Below are 26,910 nucleotides of genomic sequence, written 5' to 3'. Positions count from 1 at the left end.
GTATATTTGGTGTATATATTTTCTATAAAAAGCTTTTTCTAACATATGTTGTTCAATGCCTGTTGTTGTCTATTTTAATATTTTTTTTTATTTCTTTAATCCAGGCATTCCATGTCCTATAATAATAGCTTGGGCCATAGGAAAGTTGTATTATGAAAATGAACAGTGAGTATCCAAAAAGAAATAACACATATTCTGGCACTAATGTTCTTTTTAATGTTTTTATTAATTGTTTATTGATTATTTCTTTCCTCCTGTTAACAGATGTTGGTTTGGTAAAGAACCTGGGAAATACATGGACTACATTTATCAGGGACCAGTTATTCTTGTGCTGCTGGTGAGCAACAACACATTAAGGCACTGCCCGGTACATCCACTGCCATTATTTTCACATTATCTGTGAAAACCATTTATTCATATAACACACAATTTACACTGGCATCTATCACTAATGCCTGCTTGAAAGTATAAAGTGATGAAAAAAAGAAAAGAAAATTGTTTTATAATGAAAGCCATTTCCATTCCGCATCCAACTTATTGGAAAGGTGGAATTAATCTTCCTGATGGGTTCAGGCATTTCCACGCACAAGGAACTAAAAATAGGAAATTGTATTTGTAGGAATGTTTCCGCTAATGGTTTGTCACAGGCTGTTAGCATGTAGCAGTGCGCTAACCAGCTGTGATTTGTGTGTGGTTCGCTAGCACTTCCTCATTGAGAAAGGAGGTGGCTTTGACTTGTGTTGCCCTGTACCCCTCCTGCTCAGCGTTTAATGAGCAGAGTATGTTCGCAGCAGGAAATTGCTCTGGGTGTTTTGCAGTGTAAGCTGTTAGCACAGGGTTCCAAACTAATTATGTTGTGTGCTGTGTTTTTTTCCTAGATAAACTTTGTTTTCCTCTTCAACATAGTAAGAATTCTAATGACCAAACTAAGAGCTTCAACCACGTCTGAAACAATACAGTACAGGTGAGTTGATAGTGTTTATGATGGTATAAATATAATAATGACACTTTGTCCTTGTGGTTTTATCCTCAATTGAACAACATGTCGTGTTTAAAGACCGTGAAGAAATGAATTTTCAGCAGCTGATTGAGAAAGCAGATGAAAATTAACCCATATAATTAGTGTCAATGTTTGAATTCTGACTTCATTTCATTCAAATCCTCTCAGACAGAAGATATTTGGGGCTCAAAAGATCCAAAGTTAATAACTATAAAGTGAAATCACTGCCTGTGCTGTAATCGCAGAGATGAAATATCATTCTCGTGGCTTTTGCTGCGTCTCTGTCAGGCTAAGCATTGCCTGTAATTGCAATTATTGTGGTAAATTAAAAACAATAACTCACATTAACACCCATAATTGTTATGTTTCACTCACAAACGTGCATACTTCAAGCATATAAATCAGATTTTTTTGTCAGAGAGTGGTAATGATTTACTGATATTTAATATCTCATGTTGCAGTGATCTCCTGCAGACCTCATGGTAGATATTTGATCTGGATTTATGGATGCGGTTAAAAAAGACGATAATGGGATAAGAAAAATGCCCGAGGTGCCTGTCATATTTATCGAAAGCTAGACAAGCAATTTGACTTGAGTGAGCAAAAGGTAGTTACAGTACTTTCTGCCAGAGGCCATTTCGTTCAGCCCCCACAGTAATCTTTGGAGGTGGCAAACCTCTCATGTGTTTGAGGATACTCGGCGAGCTGTGTGCAGTCCTGCTTTATGTCGTTATGTTGTGCATCTCACCGCAAAATTGTGAGTTTGCTTTTTTCACCTTTTATTACTGTGTCAAGTGTATTTTTCTCCTCGGGGGATTATTTCAAGTGTACTGGGTGTTTGTAGTGACACAGCTCAGACATCCTCAATGCAGGCTTTTCAGGCTGGAGTTGGATTTACGGTCGGGGTTTGACAGATATGCTGACATGAGCTGTGTAGAATTAAGTGAGTGGAGGACAGGAGTGCCAGGCATAAATTGGTGACCTTAATATAGAACATAATGCTGCTAAAATTGCTGCCAGTTGTACAAGAATTGCATGGAGATTATAAACAGCAGGGTAAATTTGACAAGGAAAAAATGGGATTTTCTGTGATGTGTAAATTGCTTGCTTGGCACAGCATGTCATGATTATGGACTTTGTTTTTGAGGATGTATCACCTCATACTGAAACAGAGAAGACAAAGGATGAGCTCCAGACTCCTGTTACGCCCCATCTAGGAGTGACGAAGACATAATATGAACTAAGCCCCTATCCCTCCCAAGCAGCCACTAGGACATCTCCCTGCATGTGTAAACAATTTGATTTACTTGTAATTACATGGAAACATGCTGTTTTTTTTAATCAGACTTCATCTTGGGTCAGGGCCAACAAAACAAACCAAAGTATTTCTAGCTTATGGAGCTATCAAACCCATCCATCCATCCAGTTTCATCTGCTTATCCGAGGCCTGGTCGCAAAGTACCCCAGACATCCCTCTACCGAAATGCTTTCCAGCTTCTCCTGGGTGATCCCAAGGCGTTCCCAGGCCAGATGAGATATGTAATCCCTCCAGAGTGGTTTGGATCTGTCCAGAAAACCTCTAACAAGAGGCACTCAGGAGACATCCTGATCCGATGCACAAACCACCTCAACTGGCTCCTTTTGACGCAAAGGAGCAGCGGCTCATCTCTGAGCTCCCTGTGGATGTCTGAGCTTCTCACCCTTTCTCTAAAGCGGGATTTATACTTCTGCGACAAATCGACGCCGTACCCATGGTGTAGGCTCTGCGTCAATGTAGAGCCCACGCTGTACCTTACACCATAACCTGATGTGAACCTACCCAGAAATGTAACTACACAAGTCACGCGTGTGATTCATCCTTCAGTGATTTATACTTTGGGATTTATCCTGGCTTCATATAAAAAGAAGAAATCTCTGCTCATGGCTAGGCTAATTTATACAATGTGAATTGCCACAGGCTTGTGCTAATAAGGTTAGCATGTTATATTTGTTCAGAGAATATGTTTAGTACAAGACAGCTGTTTTGTCAGTGAACCTTGTGAGTTGTAATGGAGCCGAATTCTGTAACGTTACCTTTGTTAAATGTTGCTGTTGTCCCTGGTTTTATATGAGCAGAGGAAAAGGCCGCTAGGCTAATTTATACAATGTAAAATACCATAGGCTTGTGCTAACAACATTAGCATGTTGTATTTGTGGGGAAAATGTGTCCAGATAAAGACAAGTGTTTGTCTGTGAATGCTGCGAGTTATAGTGAAGCTGATTTGTGTACTTGTGTTTGAAACTGTCTCTATTAAGCCATGTTTAATGTGTGTTTAATGTGTGTACTGAATCAACTAAACTTCACAGAAACCCCACCACCGACTAGTGTTTTGGAGGTGTAACTGCAGAGTGACACGGACACACCACTGCACAAGTATAAATGTTCACAACGGCGTAGGCCACAAGTGTAGGCTACGGCGCAGGCTATGCATAGAGCTGATGCAGTATAAATCCCGCTTATGGCTGGGCCCTATGGAAGAAACTCTTTTTGGCCACTTGTATCCACGATCTAATTAATTCCGTCACTACCCAAAGTTCACGATCATAGGTGAAGCTGGAACATAGATGGACCAGTAAATTGAAAGCTTTGCCCTCTGACTCAGCTCCCTCTTCACTGCAACAGTCCAGTGCAGCGCCCACATCACTGCTGATGTTGCGCCAAACCACCTTTCCATTTCATGCTCCATTTTACCCTCACTTGTGAACAAGACCCGGAGAAACTTGAACTCCTCTGCTTGAGGCAGTAACTCTCTCCCGACCCAGAGAGGGAAATCCATCATTGTCCAGCAGAGAAGCATGTCCTCAGATTTGGAAGTGCTGACTCTCATCCTGACCACTTCACACTCGTCTGCTAACCGCCCCCCTTGCATGCTGGAGGTCTCAGTGTGATGAAGCGTACAGAGTCACATCATCTGCAAAGAGCGGACACCTAACCTGAATCGAGTACATTTACTGTACTACACTCTCTAACTTAATTAAAGAGGAGAAAACAAAGTTATTGATAAAGATAGCCCGAATGATTGATGATGATTATGAATAATTATAAAACTCTGTAATGATGACATATCTCCCTGCAGACCTGGTGGTTTATAATTAAATAAAAGATTCAGATTCAGATTCAGATTCAGAATACTTTATTAATCCCCGGGGGGAAATTGTTTTTGTTCCAATGCTCCATGCAAAGTAGAAATAGAAATACAGCATGAATGGAAACAAGAGATAAAGATGAAGATATAAATAAGATACTAAAATAGACAATGAAATAAGTAAAATAAAATACTAAAGTAGACATTAAAATAAAATAAAATAAAATATTAAAGTAGACATTAAAATAAAATAAAATATTAAAGTAGACAATAAAATAAAATAAATAATCTGAAATATATACAATATACAATGAAATGGTTGTAGCGTTATAAATGAAATAAGAATGAGTAATTATATTGTGTGTAAGTAATTATATTGTGGCATGAAAAATTAGAAATGCATTATTAACAAAAATCCTGGCAACCCAAGCTTTGTTTTTATCGAACCATTTGCAAGTCTTCAGTTACACTATCTCATTAAGGTAGTGTCTTAATAAAATGTGGTACTGTACCTATCTTGCAAACAAGGGTTCAGCTCTAATAATGTGTTGTTATTTTGAGAAGCAAAGTGGTTGAGTGCTTTTGTTTATTTCCCAGTCGGCCCACTGAAGCAGAATCATGCCGCAGATGGAATCCAAGTTCTTATTATACTAACTTTATTCTATTATTTTTTATAAATGAAACTGATTTTTTTTTTTTTTAATCCTTGTCCTCACAGGAAAGCTGTGAAAGCAACACTGGTCTTGTTACCTCTGCTGGGCATCACCTACATGCTTTTCTTTGTGAATCCGGGGGAGGACGACATCTCACAAATCGTTTTCATCTATTTCAACTCCTTTTTGCAGTCTTTTCAGGTGAGACCAAGGATAATGACGCAGTGTGACACTGGCCAACGCTCAAAAGCCCACACACACAGTGTTCAGAGTGAACAATGTGAGTCATACTGATTCCTTAACGCGTCTTATCGCAGAGTCGTATCACTTCTTTTCAGTTTATGAGCCTTCTTCAGCAAAGATGATTCGAAGTAGCACCCTGGCTGTGCTTACACACAGTGTGGCTCTCCTGCCTCATGTTCAGTGCTCTCAGCTGACACAGTTAACAGAGCCATGTGGCTATGAGCTCTGCGCTGTGGCCGTTTTTTTTTTTTTGTGCCTCCATCTTCTGTGTTTAAATGTAAGACTGAGTGGGCAGGGAGAAAGCATTTCAAACTGAGCTTTTTCAGTCAAGAATTATCTTTGTCATGACACATTTTGCATTTTTTCCATTTTCTTCTTATGACTGCACCATCTGAATTCTCTGATGTCTAATTAAGGTGTCATTACACAATAGAGCTGCATTTACCTCTTTTAATATCAATGTGTCTTATTCTGCAGGGATTCTTTGTGTCAGTGTTTTACTGCTTTCTAAATGGAGAGGTGAGTCACTGGAGTTTTGCTAAAGACTCAGTATTTATGAATTTAATGAAGTTGTCAATGTGTTTCTTGATATATGATCTTAATTAAGCACCACATGGATTTCCTTGATTAGTTTAGGTAAGTTTTATTCTAACTATTCTAACTTACTGTAGTTACAAGTTCAAGCAGGGGGTAGGATCAGGTAGCTTTCATTAAGACAAAAACTGCTGGGAGATGTGTTCTAATAGTGAAATTGTAGCATTTTGATTAAATATGAAAAGAAAACATCTGTCATTGTCATCTAATTAAAATGAAAGCAAATTGCTTGACTTCCAGCTGTTTCGGTGTCATTAGTGCCATTATAGCAATTGCATATTTGTCAGTAATTGTGAAAAATGAAGGACCCTCTTGCCACTCTCTCACAACAACCCTCAAATAATTGAAACTCGATGGTGGAGAGGTGGTTAATTCGGTAAGGACGTGAAGAATTTGAGTCATCCCTCTTGTACAATAATTTAATACAAGTTCAAGATCGGCATCAGCCAAAGCAAAAATGGGGCATTAAGGGATAGATTTGAATTTCAGACATTTTCGTTTGCAGATAATTCCCTTATTGTACTCCAGTGAAAATCAGTGGTAAAATTATTTTCTGGGGGGAGCATGCCTCTAAATTCCAAATTGCTATGCAATTGGCTATTCCGATATTTACAGTGCACATATAATGATTTGAACTTCTCAAATAACAATTCCTCTGGCCCTACAAATTGAATTTCTGTAAGAATTTTTACCCACACATTGCTCTTTTAATAATCAAATACAATTTTATATCATGCATTCTGTCCAGACTCTGTAGGATTCAACAGTGCAGAAGATTTTGTTAAGTATGAAGCTACAGCCAGGAGACAGTTTGGTTAGCATATCATAAAGACTCAAAACATGGTGGAACAGCTGGCCTCGCTCTGTCACAACTCGTTTTTAAAGTTTAGCTTTTGTATGTTAAACAAACGAGATCCATCCCATCTACTCTCATCTGCTTATCCGGGGCTGGGTCGGGGGGACAGCAGGCCAAGCAAAGCAGATGTCCCTCTCCCTAGCAACACTTTCCAGCTCCTCCTGGGGGACCCCAAGGCGTTCCCAGGCCAGATGAGATATGTAATCCGTCCAGTGTGTTCTGTGTCTGCCCCGGGGCCTCCTACCAGTGGGACGTGTAACACCTCTAATGGGAGGCGCCCAGGAGGATCCTGATCAGATGCCTGAACCACCTCAACTGACCCCTTTTGACGGGAAGGAGCAGTGGCTCCACTACGAGACATAAACAAGATGTAACGTGTTATTTAATGTGCTTTAGAGGTGCTGATAGGCAGTTTTTTTCACCTTTGGATACTGACAGACTAGCTTCTTTCAACTTAGTTGCCAGATGTGGGCACTTTACATTTCTGCAAATGGTGGCTATGTACTGTAACATTCTTATGTTATTGTATAGGAGAAGAAGGTATACTTCATTAATCCCAGAGGGGAAATTAAACCTTTTCCCTCTGTTGTTATACATACAGGCCTGAAATAGACACACATGCACAAACAGGATCTATACATGCATTAAATGGAGACGTCAGAGTGAGAGCACTGCCTTGGACAATCTCTGTGATGATTGGTGACCTCCACTCATCACATGCATCTCTCCCTAGTGGGGTGCCACAGGGATCTATTCTTGGCCCTATCCTTTTTTTCATTGTATTTGCTACCTCTGGGATCAATAATGACAAAACACAATCTCTCTTTCCATTTTATGCAGATTTATTTGCAGATTTATTTGCCCATGAAACCCAATGAAAGTAATGCAAACCTTTGGGTTTTGTAAAGGGCTATAGAAATAAGTGTTGATTGATTGATTGATTGATTGACAGGCGCCCCAAGCAGTTAGAGGTTTGGTGCTTTGCTCAGTGCCCAGTAGGCGGTCTGGCACCTCTCCAGCTACCAGTCCACGCTCCATGTTTGGTCTGGGCGGGGATTTAAGCCGCAACTCTCTGGTTCCTATGGGCCAAGCTACTGCTGCCCCAGATATGCTGAAACTGTACATTCCTTTATTATTCAACAACACTGTAGTTGTTGTGCGGTCATGCACAAAAGCCACTGAACTTATTGTTAAGTTCTCTCATTAAGCCCAGGGGATGAGGGAAGCAACAATAACATTAAACTGGGCAAAAAGTATAAAGGGAGCTGAATGAGCACAAGTAAGAACAATAAAGTACATGACCACAAAAGGCTTTAAGGATCTCAGCTGAAAACTACTTTCTAAAAAGAAGAAAGCTGCACCAATTATATGACCAACAAGTAAACTGTATATACAAAGGATACAGCACAACACCAATAAACACACTCCATTCACACAGGAGGTAGTTACAAAAATCCACTACACCACAAGAAAGGTTCAGGAACCAACAGCACAGCCCTCAAGCTGCCAAAAGGCCCACTGGCACTCTCTGCACTCTCTCCAGTCCTTTTAACCAGCTCGTTCCTGATGAGCTGATTAGGTACAGGTGCACTCAACAACTCTCTGCACCATGAGGAGTGTGAAGAATGACACCTGGAAAGACACCAGAGAGAAGAAAACACAGACAGAAAACACAACCCTGGGGCATGGAACAGTTATGGTTAGGAGAGAATATGTTTTGGCTGAAAAAAAACAAAAAAAACTTTTGGTGGCACAATGATGGCTGAAAGTGCTGCCATTGTTTCACTGAAAAGCAAGTTGTTTTTTTTTTATTGGTCCCAAACAGTGGATCAGTGTCACTCCATTCACCTCCGGATGACAAAGCCGGCCTATATACATGTAATCACAATTATCACAATCACTTTAGAAACATTGATATGATATGTATGAAACACACAAATGTAACAGATGTGTTGAGAAATGTACATATGCCAGCATTTTCTTCTTGTGGCGACTGGACTGCTTTTTTTCCAGTCTTTATGCTAAGCAAACACAACTGTCCCCCAGCTGTAGCTTCATATATAACTAGTCCATACCCATTGAGTACAACATACCATACCATGACTTAGTCATACTAAAAATTAGGGGAAAAAAACAACAACATTGGTCCACAGGGGGAGCCACAGCGATCGGTCACATTTTAGCCATTTTTAAGCATTTTTCTGTTGTTATAGCGCCACCCAGTTGCCAATTAGAGTTAAATTTCTCCAGTCACCTTGAGGCATCCTGTTCTACATATCTACCAAGTTTAGTAAAAATCCATATGGCGGTTAGGCCTAGATAAGAAATGAGCTCTCTAGCGCCCCCATTTTGTTTGATGGGGTCAATAATGGAGGGGTCCCCTCAGATTATGTGTGGTCATATGCCTACAAAGCTGCGTGGTGATGGGTGAAACCCTTGAGATGTTATACACCTTTATGTGATGAGCCACGCCCTCCGCAATATTCATTGCCTTATAGAAGCTCAGTTTGAGTAAGTTTTCCAACTTTTGCCAAGAGGGAACTTTAGATATTGGTCCCTAGATTATGTTCACCCAGTTTCATGCAGATCGCTCAAACTTCCTAGGAAGAGATCCATTTGAAGTGTTTTTCAAAAAATTCAAAATGGTGGAAAATCTATATAAGCGGAAGTTATGGGTTCTTGAGGCAAATGTGTTCCTCATGAGGAGAGGCATCTCTGTGCAAAGTTTCATGTCTACGACATACGGGGCATGAGATATGCCCATTCAAAGTTTGACATTTCAATCGGTTGCTATAGCGCCCCCTTTTGGCCAACTGATGTAATATTGCTTCATTGGCATCCTCCCATGACCCTCTGCCACTGTGCCAAATTTCACATGGATTGACCAAGTCAGTGAGGAGAAAAACGTGGAACAGACACACACACAGAGTTTTTGTCATTATACAGTAAGATAAGATGACAGTAGTGTTACAGTCTCCCATCTTCTATCAGCCACCTTTTCTTAAACACATCTTCTCTTTTCCTTATTTTGTGAGTCACAGTCTCCATGAACTTTACATCATGAAACATACTTTTACATTTTATTAAATCTGGGGTGTTGGTTTTTTTACCCTTTAGTTATTTGTTTCAGTGCTGTGATACTCAGGATTCTGATTCAGGTATTTTTCATCTTATCCTCAACATTTTAGGTACGTTCTGCAGTAAGGAAACGGTGGCACCGCTGGCAGGACAACCATGCCCTTCGAGTGCGAGTGGCGCGAGCCATGTCCATCCCCACATCACCGACCAGGATCAGCTTCCACAGCATCAAACAGACCACAGCTGTGTGAGCAGCACATAATCTCCATCGCAACATCTAAGGGAACAGACTTAATCTTTTTGTCCAGTGCAAACAATGAAGTGATCCACAGAACAGACTGAATCCTCCGACAAGGCCGCAGTGTGTCCAGTGTGATTGAAGAGTGAGGAGATTCTCTCGTCTGGTGAGAGCAATTAAAAGCATCTGAAAGTATTCTTTAACCACACGTGAAGTAAAATGGGCACAAAAGATTCTTGGAGGACTTATCTCCCAAAATATATTGTACATGAGGTGCACACGGAGTCTGAGTATTCAAAAGACTTAAAGACGGCATCATTATCAAACTGTCACATCACAGCAAGTGTTATCATCTGATCTTAGCGTTCTTATGGCTGTCATCTTACAGCTTAGCGTTTGTTGGTCTAGAGCAAGATAATCCTACAGGATTTGCAGCAGGATACTTGAACAGCTCATGCCCTTGTGGCATCTGCTCCATTGTTGCTTAGAGGAAGTGCAACAAGAACTACTCGCAATTTAATTAGATACATTGACCGAGATGCAGTCAGAGATGTTGGCAGATTTGTATTTAGTGTGACGAATATGAAAATCTAAAAATGCTCTTTGAGTTAGCACTCTCTGACATCAGCAGCTGCGTTTGACAGCTAGAAAAGAGGCTTTGGGGAAGAAGAGGGTTCACCTGAATTAAATATCAAAAAGTCGACGGTATAAAAGGCATAAGATTCAAAAGAGACACTTCTCCTCTGACAAAAATAATTTGAACACTTCGTATTCACCAAAACATAATCTCAACACGTGGTTAGATGTTTTTGGTCAATGTGAGATGATGATTTTATATAAACAAGCCATTCTATGAGCCTTTATAATGTGTCCTCAGAGCAGTCTGAGCTCTTTTATACAGTGCTAATTTTTTTGTCCTGTACCGTACTGTTGTGAATATTGTTAAAATACTCGTTCAGCTTCCTCTCTTCTTTTCCAGCTTTTTGTTTTCACCTCTATTTTTAAATTTGTTGGATTCTCCTTTTTTTCTCCTCATAGACGAAAGGTGTGAACGTAAAGAGCAATTTAAGGTGTCATGTGTTTGAACTCCCTGAGGTTGATGGATGAGCAGTCCCAAATTAAATCTCTCTTTTCAAAAGACTAAAGATAAGATTATATATTACATAGAGTTAGGAAAGTGATTTTAAGCCATTTATGTAAAGTATATGTATATTAAGTACCATGCATGGATTCATCATGCAGGCACAGTGGACGCAGATTAAATTCTTTTGGCTTTATGAAATCCTTGTGGCTCTCTAGTAATCTGTGTCACAACTAAGCTGCTGGTTCAAGAGAAAAGAAGCTTGATGAAGTGAGCACTGTACACTCGCCCCGCCGACTCTGCTCACACAATAATGGGAACAAACATCTCTCTGCAAAGTCAAAGTCCAAAAGTACTTTTTGTTTTCTGCAAAGGGGGTGAAGAGGTGAGAGGGAGGGTTCACTTTAAAAAGGATTAAAAAAAAAAAAAAGAAAAATCTGAATTATGTTGCAAGCTTAAGCTTTGATGCAGATGCTTCTTGTGTGTCCCAAACATTTACTGTCACATCAGGGGAGCGTTTCTGTCCGTCAGGTGGTGCGATTAAGAATGTTCAAAGGAATAGTTTGACATTTTTGGAAATGCAGTTATTTTCTTTGTTGCTGAGTGTTAGATGATAAGATTGATACAGTTCTCATATTTGAGTTAGTTTAGCTTAGCTTAGTTTAGCTAAGCACAAAGACTGTAATCGGGGGAAGCAGCTGGCTAAGGTCGCATCAGGCCATGTCTTCAACTGCCTGGAAAACATGAGGTCAAGTGCTGTGTGAGACTCTTGTGCCTCATCTGTGCCAAATTTCAAGGGTGTGGATACAGGTTGTGCCTGACATTGCTTAACGACCATAAACAGCAGCCTACTTACCAGAAATCCGGAGTTTGAAGCTGACCGTCATCCAGGCATTGTTTTTTTTAAGTGGCAGTCTGTGGAGCAGATGTAAAGCTCCAGGTTGCCAGGTATCATAGATTTATCATAGACTGATATTTACTGAAGAAAGAGAAGATATCTGTTGGCTGTGATTGGTTAATCCTTTCACATGACATGCAGTGTGCGTTGCTGCATTTCAAAAGTTGAACTCTTTTTTTCAGGGTGCAGCCGTCGCACCATGAAAAAAAAGTACTTGGAAACACATGTGTCGCAACACATTCTCACTCCAACCTCATCACATACCGACGTTTGGTCATGGACTTTCCACGTCCGGATACGACCTGAAAGGTACCCTGGGTGTGTTGGTTGTTGACGTACTGGGAATCCGTGTCAAGTTCTGCCTGTTACATGCATTGTCTTCTTTCAAAATACACTTCAATTTTCACATACAGTCTCTTTTAAAATAAACGCACTACGTCAGTACAACAACGCCAACTGACGTTTTTTTTCTCCAGCAACTAACGCATGTGGTTGGGTTTAGGCAACAAAAGCATGTGGTTAGATTTAGGCCTCATTTACACCGCAAGCAATGCATTCGCATAGCGCTCACGAATGGTCAGTGTTTACTCGCGTTTTCATTTTGGCGAGCATGTTAACAGGTTAGAGCATTCACACTGCATCCATTCTACGTGCTGCTCAAGTCACGCTGCTTTCACGAGCAAGCTCAAAAATAGAAGAGATGGCAATTTCTTGCGCAAGTCGCGAGCGAATGGTCGTTGTATTCAACAAAATATCGACATCTACCGTGGCCGAGAGAGGTCACAACACATGCAAACTCATGTTTAGTTGTAATACAAAGCAGACAAAGACTACTTACCCATTTGTAGCGCTAAATATTAATTCTCCAAGCGTTGGAACAATCAGTGGCGTGCAAACCTGTCCAACCTGGGTCCAAACTCACTTCTTCTTTGGGGTTTATTGTAGATTTGCAAACACGGTGCACTACAGCCACCAACTGTTCAGGTGTGGTTTGTATTTTGACCGGACAGCAGCGGCCGCTGTGTGACGCGACTGTTCGGTTTTGGTGTGAATACACGTGTGCTACCGTTACGCTTGTGGACCACTTCTCAAATGCATCGCTTGTGGTGTAAATGAGGCCTTATGAAAAAAGAACAGGGTCTGGCTTTATAATCATACAGGACACAAACACTGCTTCCTGGGTGAAAGTCCGAGTATATGGGACCATCCACCACCCTCCCACCACCCCTACTTGGACTTTCGCCACCTTAACTCTTGTTCTTGTCCCGCTGCGTTTCCTCCTGACGCTGCCGAGTGCCATTAAATTATAATGGCAACTGCCCGCGAGTCATGCCGAAGTTAAAGGACAGCTTTTTTTGTCAGTGTCTGATGCCGCAAGTCACTGCCCAAGCACCAGATTTTGACGACTTGGGAGCGAGACTGGTTTTGTGTCGTGAAAGCGTTGCTTTTGATTGCGCCTTCTGCGAATCTACATTAAAAACAACTGATCTGAGTTGCAAAATACACAGTATGTTTACAGGCCCTTAGTTCTGTCTAAAAGGGTCCACACTGGCTGCCTGATAACCACGTCACCTCACAAGTTAAGCTAGCACACATGCTACTTCTCATGTAACTCTCAGCAAGAAAGCGAACATGCATATTTCCCAAAATGTTGAAATTTTTTTTAAATAAATGGCTTTGTTTTATTTAAGTTTGTTTTGTATTTATTTGATATTTATTTGTTTATTTATTTAAGTTATTTCATATTTTTGTGAGGATTCAATCCTCTGGCTCTGTTGTAGATCTGGGCAAAAAAAAAAAAAAAATACAAATAATTTTTCTGCTCAAGTTGTTTGAGGGTGTTGTATAGAAAGTAAAATATTTCATCACTCCTTGTAGTAAAATGTACATTTCATATTTGTATTTTATAATATTTTGTTACATCACAGCAGAATTTTTGTTGATGTTGTTGATATGCTGCTCCACTGAACTGACATCAAAAGTTGATCATCCAAAGCGATTTAGATGTAAATATTTTATCGTAACATCAACCTGAATTTCTGTTTCCGGCATCACAACTTGTGCAGCTGCATCACTGCCCGTGACCTCATCATGTTATGTACACATAAAAAGTACATTATCTTATCTAAGTGAATATTTTCATACAAAAATAAGAAAAAAAAGTCATGTATTCAAACTCACCAAAGAGACAAACCATGTTTACCAGCATCCAGAACTTTTATTGTCTACATATTTCTATTGTTGCCATTGCACTTTGTAGACCGAATCTTGTTGACTTTCTTTTGTACACCATTTATTGTACATGATTAAATGTATTCAGTGTGATGTCAGATTTGTTAACTTATTCCTGTACATGAATACATTTGACGTACTGATTTTATGGGAAATATTTGTTGAACCACCCATGTTGCCTTATGAACAACACAAAATGCATTTTTTTGTGAACAGGAAGCTAATGTCACTGTAAATGATGTATCATTGTGTTACTGATATACATTCGTACATGCACATGTGAAAGGAAAAATATTGATTTGAATTAAAATTATACTCTTATTACGCTCTTATTTTTGCTCTTTGGCTTTTCACATTAAAAGGTCTTATTTTTAAGGGAGCCTGAAAACAACGGTGATCCGTGTTGACAGGGTTTATGATGCATTATGTCTGTTGAGTTAAACTGGGCAGTGTAGCATTGGCTGCAGATTGCACTAATGGGATCTGTTTATTCATTTGCTATTTATTCCTCTATCTCCAAGCACTGTATGAAATAAATGCAGCTGTCTTGTAATGACTCAATCATATAATTATTCTTATGATAGACTACCGCAGCTTCACTGGCACTGTGGCATGTAATTGTCTTACTTGTAAATATAGTTTTCAGTGTCTTGAGAGAGTGCCTCCGAGGTTATGCAATATGAATGCAGATAGAGACTCATACATTTCAGGCTTCTGGAGTGAAGTGGAGCAGAAACTACCGCCTTTGCCCAGAACCCTCAGGACTCAATGAGTTTTACATCCCCAAACAATTAGCCCAGACTGTGATGCAGCTTAATAAAGGCTTGTTGTGGCAATTAACGTTTCTGATGGTTGACAACAGCATGAAAGGCAGACAGTGGATATGATGTTCTGGAGCGCCAGAGGCTGACAGCAAATCTGCATTTTGCATTGTTTGCCCCAAACTCATTTGCTTGGATACTAAACTGCATTTAACCAGTCATTAGCTCAGCTAGAAATGAATGACTTGCACAACAGCTTGAGGTCGCCACTACAGTCTTAACAATGCTTCATTCATAATGCTATGATGAGGTGTTTCCCAAAGCACTGTGCATCAATTTCAATACAAAAAAACAAGTTAAGGTTGAGTAATGTTTCCAGTCACTTTAGGAAATGATTGCTTTTAAGAAGAATGATCTCAAATCCTTGGTGGCATTTTTATTTTAAAAACACCCTGTCAGTGTTACACAAAGGTGAGTTCATTTGTCACTGGCAGAGCTACTCAGCCTGCGACAACAGCTTAATCATCAGGTCTGACAACAACAAAAAAAAATCTGATAAAGGCCTATACCGAGCATTCAGGAAATACACAAGACCCCATCACTTTTTTCACATTTTGTTATATTGCAGTCAAGAAAAAAATGTATTTATTAGATTGTATGTAGGTAAATGTAAAGTATTCAGACCTTCTCCTCTAACTCTCTTCATACTTAGCTGAAGCACCTTTGGCAGCAATTACAGCCTCAGGTCTTCTTTGGTTTGATGCAACAAGCTTTGCACATGTGGATTCGGGGATTTTCTGCAATTCTTCCCCACAGATCCTCTCAAGCTCCATCAGGCTGCATGTGGCTGTCAGTGGACAGCTATTTTCAGGTCTCTCAAAGACACTCAAAGACATTCACAGAGTTGTCTCTAAGCTACTCCAGCATTGTCCTGGCTGTATGCTCAGGGTCATTGTTACGTTCGAAGGTGAATCTTTGGCCCAGTCTGAGGTTCTGAGTGCTCTGAACCAGGTTTTATTAAGGGTATCTCTGTATTTTTTATCTGCTCAGCTTTCCCTCACCCCTGACCAGCCCCGGCCGCTGAAAAACACCCCCACAGCATGATGCTTAGAATTGAGGCCGAACAGTTCAATCTCAGTTTCATCAGACCAGAGAATCTTGTTTCTCACAGTCTGAGAGTCCTTTAGGTGCTTTTTGCAAGGCCCTTCTCCTCCGATTGCTCAGTTTGGCTGAGCAGCCGGCTCTGGGAAGAGCCCTGGTTGTTTCGAACTTCTTCCATTTAAGACTTACGAAGGCGACTGTGCTCTTAGGAAACTTTAATGCAGCAGAGTTTTTTCAGTCTTTCCCAGGTCTGTGCCTTGACACAAACCTGTCTCTGAACTCTGCAGGCAACTCTTTCGACCTCATGGCTAGGGAGTTTGGTCAGATACGAATTGTCAGCTGTGAAACCTTACAGAGACAACTCTGTGGCTTTATTGTTCATTATCCAGTCAGCTGAATTTACTGCAGATGGACTCTCATCAAGGTGTAGATCAACATTTCTAGTGTCGTAGTTTAGACAACATGTATATAAGCTGACTTTGTCATTGGGAGGTTCAGAGTATGGTGCATGGCGTCAAATTGAGGTGACGCAGTTGCCAAGCTACAGACTGCTGTTTGAGACCAACAATTAACAAAACTGAACGGAGGTTTTGCACCTAAATATAATCACATGCTAATCACATTGTTGTTGAAAAGCAAAGACTCATAAACTTACAACATATCTGCTACACATGAACTGTATGTTACATATCCGTGATTTGCAGAAACAAACAATGCCAACATTCATTCCTGTGACTAGGTTGGTTCACATACTGCAAGGAATACAGTTTATGTCAGTAAAAAAAAACAGTTAAGCATGTTTATGATGTGATGTTACTTCCGGTTAAACTGATAAAACTCTAAAAATTCCCATGTATAATACAGAGAGCTTGATGTCAGTGTCCTCTGTGGTAGCTGCCTGTGCTCCAAAATGGGGGCATGAAGTGCAAAATGACACCACACAGGGGAGGTCTCACAAAAAGACATTACTGAATGCATTCTGGAGCTTATCCCAAAGACTAAAAGTCAACCCTAGGGAAATGCAATACAAAATAGGAGGAGCAGCCCTTGAATTGGTATCATTTTCTTGAGAGTCAAAGCAGATTAAAGCTTCTGTGGTGCAGTTCAGATGCACCACCACAGCTGGAAGTTTACAGATACACTACAGGTAAATTTTCAGGTTGGATAAAGCAAACAATAACATCCTGATTAATGTAATTTTTCTTTTAGAGTATTGTTTGGAACCTCCTCTAAACCATAACATTACTGGAAGTAGAGACCAAGATGACAAGGTTAAGGCAAGATGGCAAGGCAAGTTTATTTGTATAACACAATTCAGCACAAGGTAATTCAAAGTGCTTTACAGAGACATTAAAGCAACAAGACACAATTTAAAACAATAAAAACAGTCGATTAAAAAGGGAAATAGAAATTGAGAATAATAGTGATAATAATAAAATACAGTAACATAAAATAAAAACAGGCTCAATACATTGAACAGTCAGGATAAGAAAAGAAGTAGAATAATAAAAGGCGTAAATCAGCAGTGTGTAGTTAAAAAGTACGGGCAGTAGAATACAGCAGGTAAGTATTTAATCTAAGAGTATGCTTCAGTAAACAATAGTGTTTTTAGCCCTGATTTAAAGGAGCTGACAGTTTGAGCAGACCTCAGATCCACAGGTGAGGAGCATAATAACTGAATGCTGCCTCACCTTGCTTGGTTCTTGTTCTTGGAACACACAACAGACCTGTTCCAGATGACCTAAGGGGTCTGGATGCTTCGTAGGGAACCAGTAGATCAAGCATGTATTTTGGTCCGAGACCGTTTAGGGCTTTGTAGACCAGCAGTAAGATTTTAAAATCTATTCTTTGACTCACAGGAAGCCAGTGTAGCGATTTAATGACCGGTGTAATATGGTCCAGTTTCCTGGTGTTTGTAAGGACTCTGGCGGCAGCGTTCTGAATCAGCTGCAGCTGTCTGATTGATTTTTTGTTAAGGCCTGTAAATAAGCCATTGCAATAATCCAACCTACTAAAAATGAATGCATGAATAAGTTTTTCCATGTCGTGTTTAGACAGAAACCCCTTAATTCTAGCTATGTTTTTCAGGTGGTAATAGGCAGATTTAGTAATAAACTTTAAATGGCTGTTGAAGTTCAGATCTGAGTCAACAATAACACCAAGATTTCTGGCTTGATTTGTAGCTGTCAACGACATAGAGCCAAGGTGGGCGCTGATCTTTGCCCTTTCATTTCTAGGGCCAAAAATTAATACCTCTGTCTTTTCTGGATTTAGCTGGAGAAAATTCTGGCACATCCAGTCATTGATTTGATGAATACAGTCACTCAATGAGAGTAAGGGATTGTAGTCGTGTGATGACACTGAGATATAGAGTTGTGTGACATGTAAAACATTTTATTCCATCGGTTACATCAACACAACAAAGAAGCACCTGTTGCCAACAAATCATTCACTGACTCTACTTATTCTAAATCTTTGACATTGATGAAGTCTTTCTGAGTCTTTAACACTGAAGCTGCAGTCAGAGGAATGCCAAAATAATAATATACTGTAGCTCAAACCATTGGCTAATAAAATGCGAAGTGGATGCTAAATATATGTCTGTCTAATTCATCATGTCAAATGAGAACATTTTATTTCAGCATTGTATTTGCCGTAAAGAGATGGGCCTTTCAGAGCCGAGGCTGAGTACAGTTAAAGTGCACTATAACAAGAACAGCGCCACTCAAATTAAAGAAATGATTCCATTATGATACAGCCAGTTCACTGAATTACTTTGGCTGTGCAGTTGACTCGAAGCCATAAACAGGTGCTCTCCTGGAGGTCCAGTGGAAAATTGGCTGTGCACAAATAAAGGCTAAATATATAGCCCGCTGCTCAGGCTGGAGGAGGAGGGCTGATTGACAAAGATTATGTGGTGTGATGAAGGTCAGCAGAGCAGAGGAGGAGAAGCACTGGAAAAAGCTATTTGTGGTGAGCGTGAAGGTCATATTAATGTAAAAATTGAAATAATTTGGCTGGATTTGATTTCAAATTAGTTTATCCCCTTTTAAGCTGGTGGGCTAGTCATTACAACTCATGCTGTACAGCCGAACGCCACTCGAGCCCACAGAGCCCACTTAGTTTTAATTATAAAGTTTAGCCCAAGGATTCCAATTATGTCTGAATTTTGTGGACGTGATGCACAAGACATCTAGATGGGTTTAAATATTTTTGCTCTAATTATTGTTATTACATTATTATATTGTTGGTGGTGTAAATTATTATTTTTTTCAACTTCAAGCTAAGGGGGGACAAGAAGGACAAATGAGGAAACTAAAAAAAAGTGAAATACATGTTCTAAAAATGTTCCAAATGTAAATGCTCACTGGTTGAGTGTCAGGGTAGTGATGCCACAGTTAAAGCTATGGTCTACGTTTAGAAAGACAATGAGAAAGATTTGAAAAAAGCATTCCCCCCCCCCCGGACACACACACCCCTCCCTCTGTGCTCCATGATCCCTCCCCTCCAAACTCGTGTCCTCCTCCCCTCCTCCCCTCCAAACAGACATCAATGATAACATTATTTACTTTCATCATTGACAACATAGTTTAGCAGTCTCAAGCAAATAAACATGCTGATGTGACATTGTATAAACATGATAGCAATTTTAGCTCACAATGCTAAAAATTAGGCTAACGTCTCCGTTGAACAAGTAAACAAGTGTTGACAATATTGCAGACAAAAAATGTTTTGACGCCACCTAACCACACAAAAAACTAATGGCAGCTTTCACAGTCATAAGCCAGCATTGGCATACAGTTATCTATGTCACAACATCCACAATAAAAACGAAATATTACCTGTTCAACAAAAACTCCACTGTATCAGCATCACTTTTCAGGCCCAGATCTTGCCGGAGCTTTCTCCATCGGTCAAAGGATGACGTCATTGTTTACTCATTGTTTACGCATTTCCTCTTCGTTTCTGCCTTTTCAGAGGCAGACTTACGCTTCCTTTCGGCCTTTGCCGGTGGGACAAGCAGAGGCCGCTTGCTGCTGTCGCTCTCTTTATTTTCCATATCGAAACTCGTGTAGCTGAATCGCTCAGGGCCTTACAAACCGCTCCTACTTTCAAATGCGGAGGGGGGTTGGGGCGAGGCGGGACGAGGAGCAGATGAGTGTTAAAATGGAGCGAGGGGATTGGACGGAGGGTAAGAGAGAGAGAGTGCAAATTTGAGCAAGGAGTAACTCCCATGCGGACCGGATGGCTGTGATTGGTCACTTTCTTTGCAGGCCTGCAGCCGCCAGAGAGAATGGATTTTTTTTGGTTCCTTTTGCTCTTCACATTGTGTAGCTAGCAATATTGGGCCATAACCACCATCTAAATGATGTTAATAATAATGATCAATCTTTCTAAACGTAGACCATAGCTTTAAGTAATGCCATATATTGTACCTCAGCATAGTTTGTTTTAATATATTTTTTAAAGGTTGTATCTACCTTAATTAAACAGTGATTCAATGCACCACCCAGCTACCACTTAAGTGACCCAAATCAAACACGCCCACAATGTTGTGCCAGCAACAGGTGCGTTCTGGGTGGAGCTAACATTCTAAATGCTAACATGCATGCTAACATACTAATGGTAGATCATTCAGCTGTGACTTCTGTGTCCACTGAGGAACTTTAACCTTTAGTAAGGTGTGTGAGGGCTTTCTGTCGTTTGTGACTGGTGAGCTCTGTCACTTTTTGACTGCAGAGCCTTATTCAGCTCAAATGTCATCCATTTCCATCTGGTTATCCAGGGCCAGGTTGCAGGGGCAGCAGGCCAAGCAAAGCACCCCAGACATCCCTCTCCCCAGCACCGCTATCCAGCTCCTCCTGGGGGACCCCAAGGTGTTCGCAGGCCAGATGAGATATGTAATCCCTTCAGTGTGTTCTGGGTCTGCCCGGGCCCCCTACTAGTGGGATGTGCCCGGAATACCTCCAGCGGGAGGTGCCCAGGAGGCATCCCAATCAGACATTGAACCACCTCAACCAATCCCTTTCAACGCAAAGGAGCAGCGGCTCTACTCCGAGCTCCCTCCAAATGTCCGAGCTCCTTCCACTATCTCTAAAGCTGAGCCCAGACACCCCACGGAGGAAACTCATTTCAGCCGCTTGTATCCGCGATCTTCTTTCGGTTGTTACCGAGAGCTCATGACCATAGGTGAGGGTTGGGACGTAGATGGACCAGTGAATCGAAAGCTTCACCTTCCATCTCAGCTCTCTCTTCCCTCTTCTCTCTCATATATACGTATTAGTACACATAATTTGTGTAAAGAGCAAAGATGCCGCAAGTTGATGCATCTGCATAAAAAGTCGACAAAAGTACAACAACGTAACGTTGGGTGAGTAATTGTTATACACATGATTTGTGGGTTAAGGACTCCTTTAATTAATTTCATTTTGTAGTCTAAATATGCTCTTTTATTTAAGTCCCCCTTTCTCCTTTAAAAATACAAGGCTGTATTGTGTATTCAGAGTACATTTTAACTGACCTACTATTTTACTTTTATCTGAGTACATTTTTTACCAAAGTAATCTAACTTGTAGTTGAGTTAAAATTCTTAAAATGACAGCAGTTTGATATTTTAGTAGTCCTTCCAGCCCTGCTACCATAGCCTACAGCAAAGAAACTATATTTCGTGATGCAAACCGTACAAGAACCGCCAATCTACCGTGAACTCTAAGAAAGTTCAAGCAGCACAAAACAGTACAAAATTAATCGTATTCAAATCTGTGAGAAGGTTGTGTTATTTCACTTGAATTGTAAATGTGGTCTTGAAAGAAAGAGAGACAGAAAAAGGGGGTTATTCAACAAGCAGGAGTACTTAAATGTGTGTAAAAAGCATCCAGCAGGATTGATAATGAGGCTGATTATGAGTCTTTAGTTGAAGTGTTGAAAGATGCAGATTCATCAGCAATGTGAAAGTAAATGTGTCATTGACTGGATCAAATGAAAATTTGAATTTAAATTACATTAATTTTGTGGCACCGGGGGCTAGATGGGTTGTGACAGGTGAACTTCAGAGGTTTATTATGCTCTCATTTGTATGATGAAAACAGGACTGGGGCTTTAATCAAGGAGTGAAAACCACAATCAAGCTTCCAGGGTCCTTTATTCATTCAGCAAAGGAATGACATGTTGTTTTTTCCCCTACAGTGTGTGTGTGTGTGCAACCGCTGTATTTAAAGGGAGAAGATTATTTAAGCAACAGCTCCCCCTGCTGGCTAAAGGAGGGACTCTCCACCAAAAATGTCTGTCGGATGGATCCAGTAATTGAATCTGTGTGCTGTTTTTGAACTTGAACTTGGAGTTTGAGCTGCCTTCGTTACAAAAAAAAAGAATTAAAAAAAGAATAAACTGTGGGTGACATGTGTGAGATTTTATTTTTTTAATTTATTAATTATTTTAGAATGTTGAGATTGATTTTGACACTGATTTTGTTTCAGGCCTTCATAGGATGAAAAATGGCATAGAACAATGGAAAGTTGAATAAATAACTACAAATTAAATAAAATGAAATAAAGTAAAATAAAATAAAATAAGATATAAAATGAAAAATGACTGTTTACTGTAGGTAATTTTGTTTATTAAGTTCACCTAGCCAAAATTACAATGATGTGCTTAAGGTTTTATTTTGAAATTATATGAAATTATCATGGTATGCTTTTATGTAATTTCACACTTTTTAAAGCACAAATAACTTGTTCATTTGTCCAGATTAAAGTAGAGGAAAAGACAAATAATTATGTGGGACAGCCTTCTTTCATTTCTTTCTTTAATTTACCCTGTGCCTATGTCTTTTATTTTGCCTTTTTTGTGTTCATCTGTTGTACACCTGGCCTTATTTACATGTACACAGCTTCTTGGTACAAAGAGTTGCTCCTACTAACAAAATTCTAAAAAAAAAAAAGTATCATAATTGTGACGTTTTCTTAGAAATTGTTATTCACAGAGCATCTTAGACTTTGAAAGAACTCCTAAGGTGAAAAACTGTTAGGAGCAGGGAGGAGGACTTTTAAGAGTTTCTTAAGCAGAGAAGAAAATGGTGGAAAGACAAAGAAGTTGGAGGAATATTCTCCAAACGCTGGATGACAGTGAGTTAATGAAATGCTACAGATTAGATTGTGCAGCGATAATATGTGTGGTTGATCTCATCAGGGATACGTACACATTTCCCACCCAATGCTAACGCCAGAAATAAAACGATCACAACACTAAGATATTTGGAAAAACTGGAAAAATGCAACAGTCACATCACTCCTAAGCTCTCCGAAGATTCCTTACTAAAGATTTTAGCCTAAGTTAGGAGCTCTCTGAGAATAAAATCAATCAAAAGAGTTTTTTAGCTCCAGTGCCTGACAAAGATTCATGATGGAAAACTTGCTTTTCTAATAAACTACTGACAGTGTGCTGGAGTTAAAGTGTGTAGAATTGTCTCTTTAATAAAGTGTGGTGCAGGTTTGAATTGTGGATTTGAAAAAGAGAACAGCATCAAAATGAATTTATTTATTCACCATGATCCACAGCATGTAGGTAAGGTGCAATGTGTGCACAGCATCAACACAGTTGGTCTTAGAAAAACAAGGTGAAACATTGATGAGTTAGAGACCCATCCGAGATGCATGGAGATGAGAAATATACAAGATGGGATTTACAGAAACGGAAAGATCTTCTGCAGTCAAGAATTAAGTGTCTTGGTTCCCAGTTAAGGAGAGACCAACTCATTACTCACTCATACTGATTTCATAATGCAGACAGATGTAGTACCAGAATGACAATGAGGTTGAAATACCCTTTTTAAGATGCCATGAGATATTTCACAAAAGCTTCATAATTTATGCACCCGTTAGCGTCCTCCTGGTTTTGCATCAGCTGCTCCACCTCGTCCTCCCTCATCTTCTCACCTGCGGTCCATAAGGAAGAAACCAGGAGGAGTGTCAGCTCGATATGCATCCTTATAAAGACAGCTTTGCAAAATCTGTTTGTGGTAAGAGGCTTTTACTCACCCAGTGTTGCCAGGACGTGCCTGAGCTCAGCTCCCATGACTGTGCCGTTCCCCTCCTTGTCAAATACCCTCAGACCCTCCACGAAGTCCTCATATGTTCCACGGTCCTTGGCTTTGCAAATGTGTTGGTGCATGGGCAGAAACTGGTCAAAGTCAAGCATCTTGGTCTGCATGTCTGCGGGAGGAAAAAAGTGGCTTTTACACAGAAAAGGATAACTGGACAGGCTTCAGTCATGAACTTCATTTGAACCTTTCTCTGTATTAAACAGATGCTACTTGAACCAGATTCAACACAGTGCAACACTGATCTGACTGCGCACATGCAGGCAGATCACTCAGCATTCTGTTACGGTGCATACAACCCACCTTCAGGCTTGGGCTTTCCAAGGACATACATTATCTCTGTGTTGGTAGGATTCTGGCCCAAAGCCCTGATCAGGTCACCACACTGGGCGTAAGTGATTTTCATCTCGTTGCCTGGTGTCCTGTCAAACAGCTGGAAAGAATCTTTGAAATCTGTGAACAAAAAGACAAACAGGCTATTCCTCCTGATTCCTATTCAGTTCATTACGATCCAAGAGTGCATGCAGAATCTTTGAGGGTAGGCCTTGAAGATGCTTCAAAGAAATAAAAGGTAAAAGGCTCCTCTGCTAAAAAGGAAACCAGAAAGAGTCAAACCCTGAGGTGTTCAACTCTACGTTGACTGACATGTGCCTTCATCTTCCTTTCAAATGGATCTACTTTGATGTTAATGTTTACTTTAAAATAATATCCGTGAGCCGTTGTATCATCAGCTGTTGCTAAACATTTCTCACACGCTACTTGAGAGCATGATCATACAAATCACTCAGTCCCTCTATAAATAGCGAACGATCCATGCAACACAAATGACATCTGAAACAACAATCTTAACCTTACCCTCAATTTGCTCGGGGGTAAATTCCAGCTGGAAAGAGACAAAGCGCATAAGGCGGTTAGATGCTGCTGATCATTAAGGAATCCACAAGAGAAATAAGTGGGATTTACAGCAATGGAAATGAATTTTAAAAAGAGAGAACAAACCACTGGACGTGAGCCCTCCACCTTTGTCATGTCAATCCAACAGATCGAGTTACAGTCTGCATCTGCTCTGATCACAGTGCATTGTTTATCAGTGACCTTGGGTCGAACACCCCTTCCCCTGTCGGCTACTGTCAGCTTCATTTGAGTTTATTTTTAGATGCGATATGTCGCAAGGAACGTTTGATACTGTATGCACCACCAGGATGTAAGATACAGTCTCAACAAGGTGCAGAAGTCACAACCTAAGGATTATGTCCTGCACAGTGCTGATGCACTTAATTTCACCAGAGCTGCTAATTCATCCACCACATGGAGATGCTTTAAGACTTTAATAAAAACAACTGCATCTGTATGCCACTTATGTTATAAGTCTAAAAATAAATCATAGCTCTGAATAGCCGCGACAAATGATGACTATTTATACTGTATATTTTGGCCTCCGATCAAATGGTGCCCTCAGTTTCTGTTTCATGTCTGGATATCTAGAAACCCCAGCCCCTCCATGAAGCTTAGTAAAAATATTATCCAAACACTTATAAGCATGTTTAAAGATGGATGGCGATGGATGCAATTATCTATATTTTTCTTTCTCCCGCTTTTTCCACCCCTTTTGCCCTCAGAGGAATGGCGCGGGTGGTCCGCTGTTCACAGACATAATGAAAATCATATTTTGTGGCTTTAACCGCACTCCATTGTAACATGGCAGCTTGCTAAACCAGGAAAACATTTATCCATTGAGAAGGGGCCAAGTCAGCAGAGGATCTTTCCATGATGTCTGGTATCAGCTGGTTTGCCTCTGAACCTCCTTCTGACAAGAAGTCACAGCTTCTCTGTAACTGTATAACACAGTTTATTATGCATGTTTGAAGTTTGATGAAAAGCTAAAATGAATGTAACTATTAAACAAATTGCCAGCATAACCATAATCCATTCAAACAGCTGTACAGTTTTGCTTGCACTGCCAGGTTTAGATCACATGGGGTCTCTGACGTTCTTTAAACACAAGCTTGGCTGGTTATCACTGAACAATTTCTGTGAAACCTTCTTTTTGATAATGATCTTCTAGCAAGAAAAATAGAAATGCGACTATGATAAAAATAAAAACCTCTTTATATTTAAAGTTTAAAGCAGAAGTAGAATTTATCAGCATTGCTTAATATTGCTGTTTTTCTCTTGTTTTACCGTCACTGTTGTAGGGTCAAAGTCCGGGGTCTTGGGGCGCTCAGGCTCTGGGGGTTTGGGGGGTGCTGCTGCTGCTGCAGGCTTCGGCTCTTCCTTCTTCTTTGGGGCCATCGCAAGAAGCTCTCAAGAGACAAAGTGGAGGACTGAAACAGCAGAGGGATCCAGCACACTGTGGATAGAGGTGACCCATTAGAGGTTAGGCCCCTTTATCCACTGTCCACAGGTGTCATGTCCTCCACCCCCCTACAGTGCCCAACCACACAGCCTACAATAGGGGACGTCTATAAAAGGATATGCCTTTGTGCTTCTATTTAAGACAATGGTTGTTGTAGTGGGTGTACATCATCAGGATGTGGATGATAGTAGCTGAAGTCGCACGCCTGGGACCTTCTGTTAATCAGGCTATTTCCAACAACACAACCTTTGTGTGACCTCCCTTATCCTGGATCGTTGACCGTGTTCAGTGAAGTGTGATGATTATTAGTGAGGAGGGGATGAAGAAAATTAAGAAAATCATGATTGCTGTACAAGAGGGGTTGAAGTTGTTTAAATTGCAATACCACAATGCTGTTTGATGGGAAGTGGGAACTGCAATTCTCAGCAATTATCAGTAATTGCCATTCAAGATTGCAACCAATGACGCAGCAGTATTCACTGCGCACATGCTGTGACAGGACACATGTTTATGATGAACATTTATCTGGTCTGATCAGAGGGATTTGCACAGCATTACGCTCAAATCTGCTGCTACGAATGCTGCTTCTGTCTGAA

At 40.4% G+C, this 26,910-nt stretch overlaps 2 protein-coding genes across 2 annotated transcripts in view; one reads left to right on the top strand and one right to left on the bottom strand.

The window, feature by feature from the left end:
• Positions 1-14,325, top strand: part of crhr2 (corticotropin releasing hormone receptor 2) — a 69,275-nt gene extending 54,950 nt beyond the window's left edge. The window contains exons 7-12 of the mRNA XM_033651067.2: positions 105-165; positions 265-337; positions 879-964; positions 4,844-4,979; positions 5,499-5,540; positions 9,660-14,325. Coding sequence (XP_033506958.1) covers positions 105-165; positions 265-337; positions 879-964; positions 4,844-4,979; positions 5,499-5,540; positions 9,660-9,800 — 539 coding nt within the window. The 3' untranslated portion in view covers positions 9,801-14,325. The remainder of the gene's footprint in view (positions 1-104; positions 166-264; positions 338-878; positions 965-4,843; positions 4,980-5,498; positions 5,541-9,659) is intronic.
• A 9,056-nt stretch (positions 14,326-23,381) lies between these two features.
• Positions 23,382-26,342, bottom strand: myl13 (myosin, light chain 13). Its single transcript, XM_033651064.2, has 5 exons — positions 26,140-26,342; positions 24,814-24,841; positions 24,262-24,411; positions 23,897-24,070; positions 23,382-23,794 (listed from the first exon to the last, which is right to left on the bottom strand). Exons 1-5 carry the CDS (start codon positions 26,248-26,250, stop codon positions 23,688-23,690), a joined length of 570 nt encoding a protein of 189 aa, XP_033506955.1. The 5' UTR covers positions 26,251-26,342; the 3' UTR covers positions 23,382-23,687.
• Between the last annotated feature and the right edge of the window lie 568 nt (positions 26,343-26,910).

The sequence above is a fragment of the Epinephelus lanceolatus genome, chromosome 12 (assembly GCF_041903045.1).
Source record: "Epinephelus lanceolatus isolate andai-2023 chromosome 12, ASM4190304v1, whole genome shotgun sequence".
NCBI lineage: Eukaryota > Metazoa > Chordata > Actinopteri > Perciformes > Serranidae > Epinephelus > Epinephelus lanceolatus.
Note: the sequence above shows the minus strand (reverse complement) of the source record. Positions and strands in the feature narration are given on the sequence as shown.

Coding starts and splice junctions, on each gene's coding strand:
- myl13 (XM_033651064.2), bottom strand. CDS start 26,250: ATGGCCCCAAAGAAGAAGGAAGAGCCGAAGCCTGCAGCAGCAGCAGCA. Junction 24,842..26,139: donor TTGACCCTACAACAGTGACG/GTAAAACAAGAG, acceptor GTCTCTTTCCAG/CTGGAATTTACCCCCGAGCA. Junction 23,795..23,896: donor GCACGTCCTGGCAACACTGG/GTGAGTAAAAGC, acceptor TATGGACCGCAG/GTGAGAAGATGAGGGAGGAC.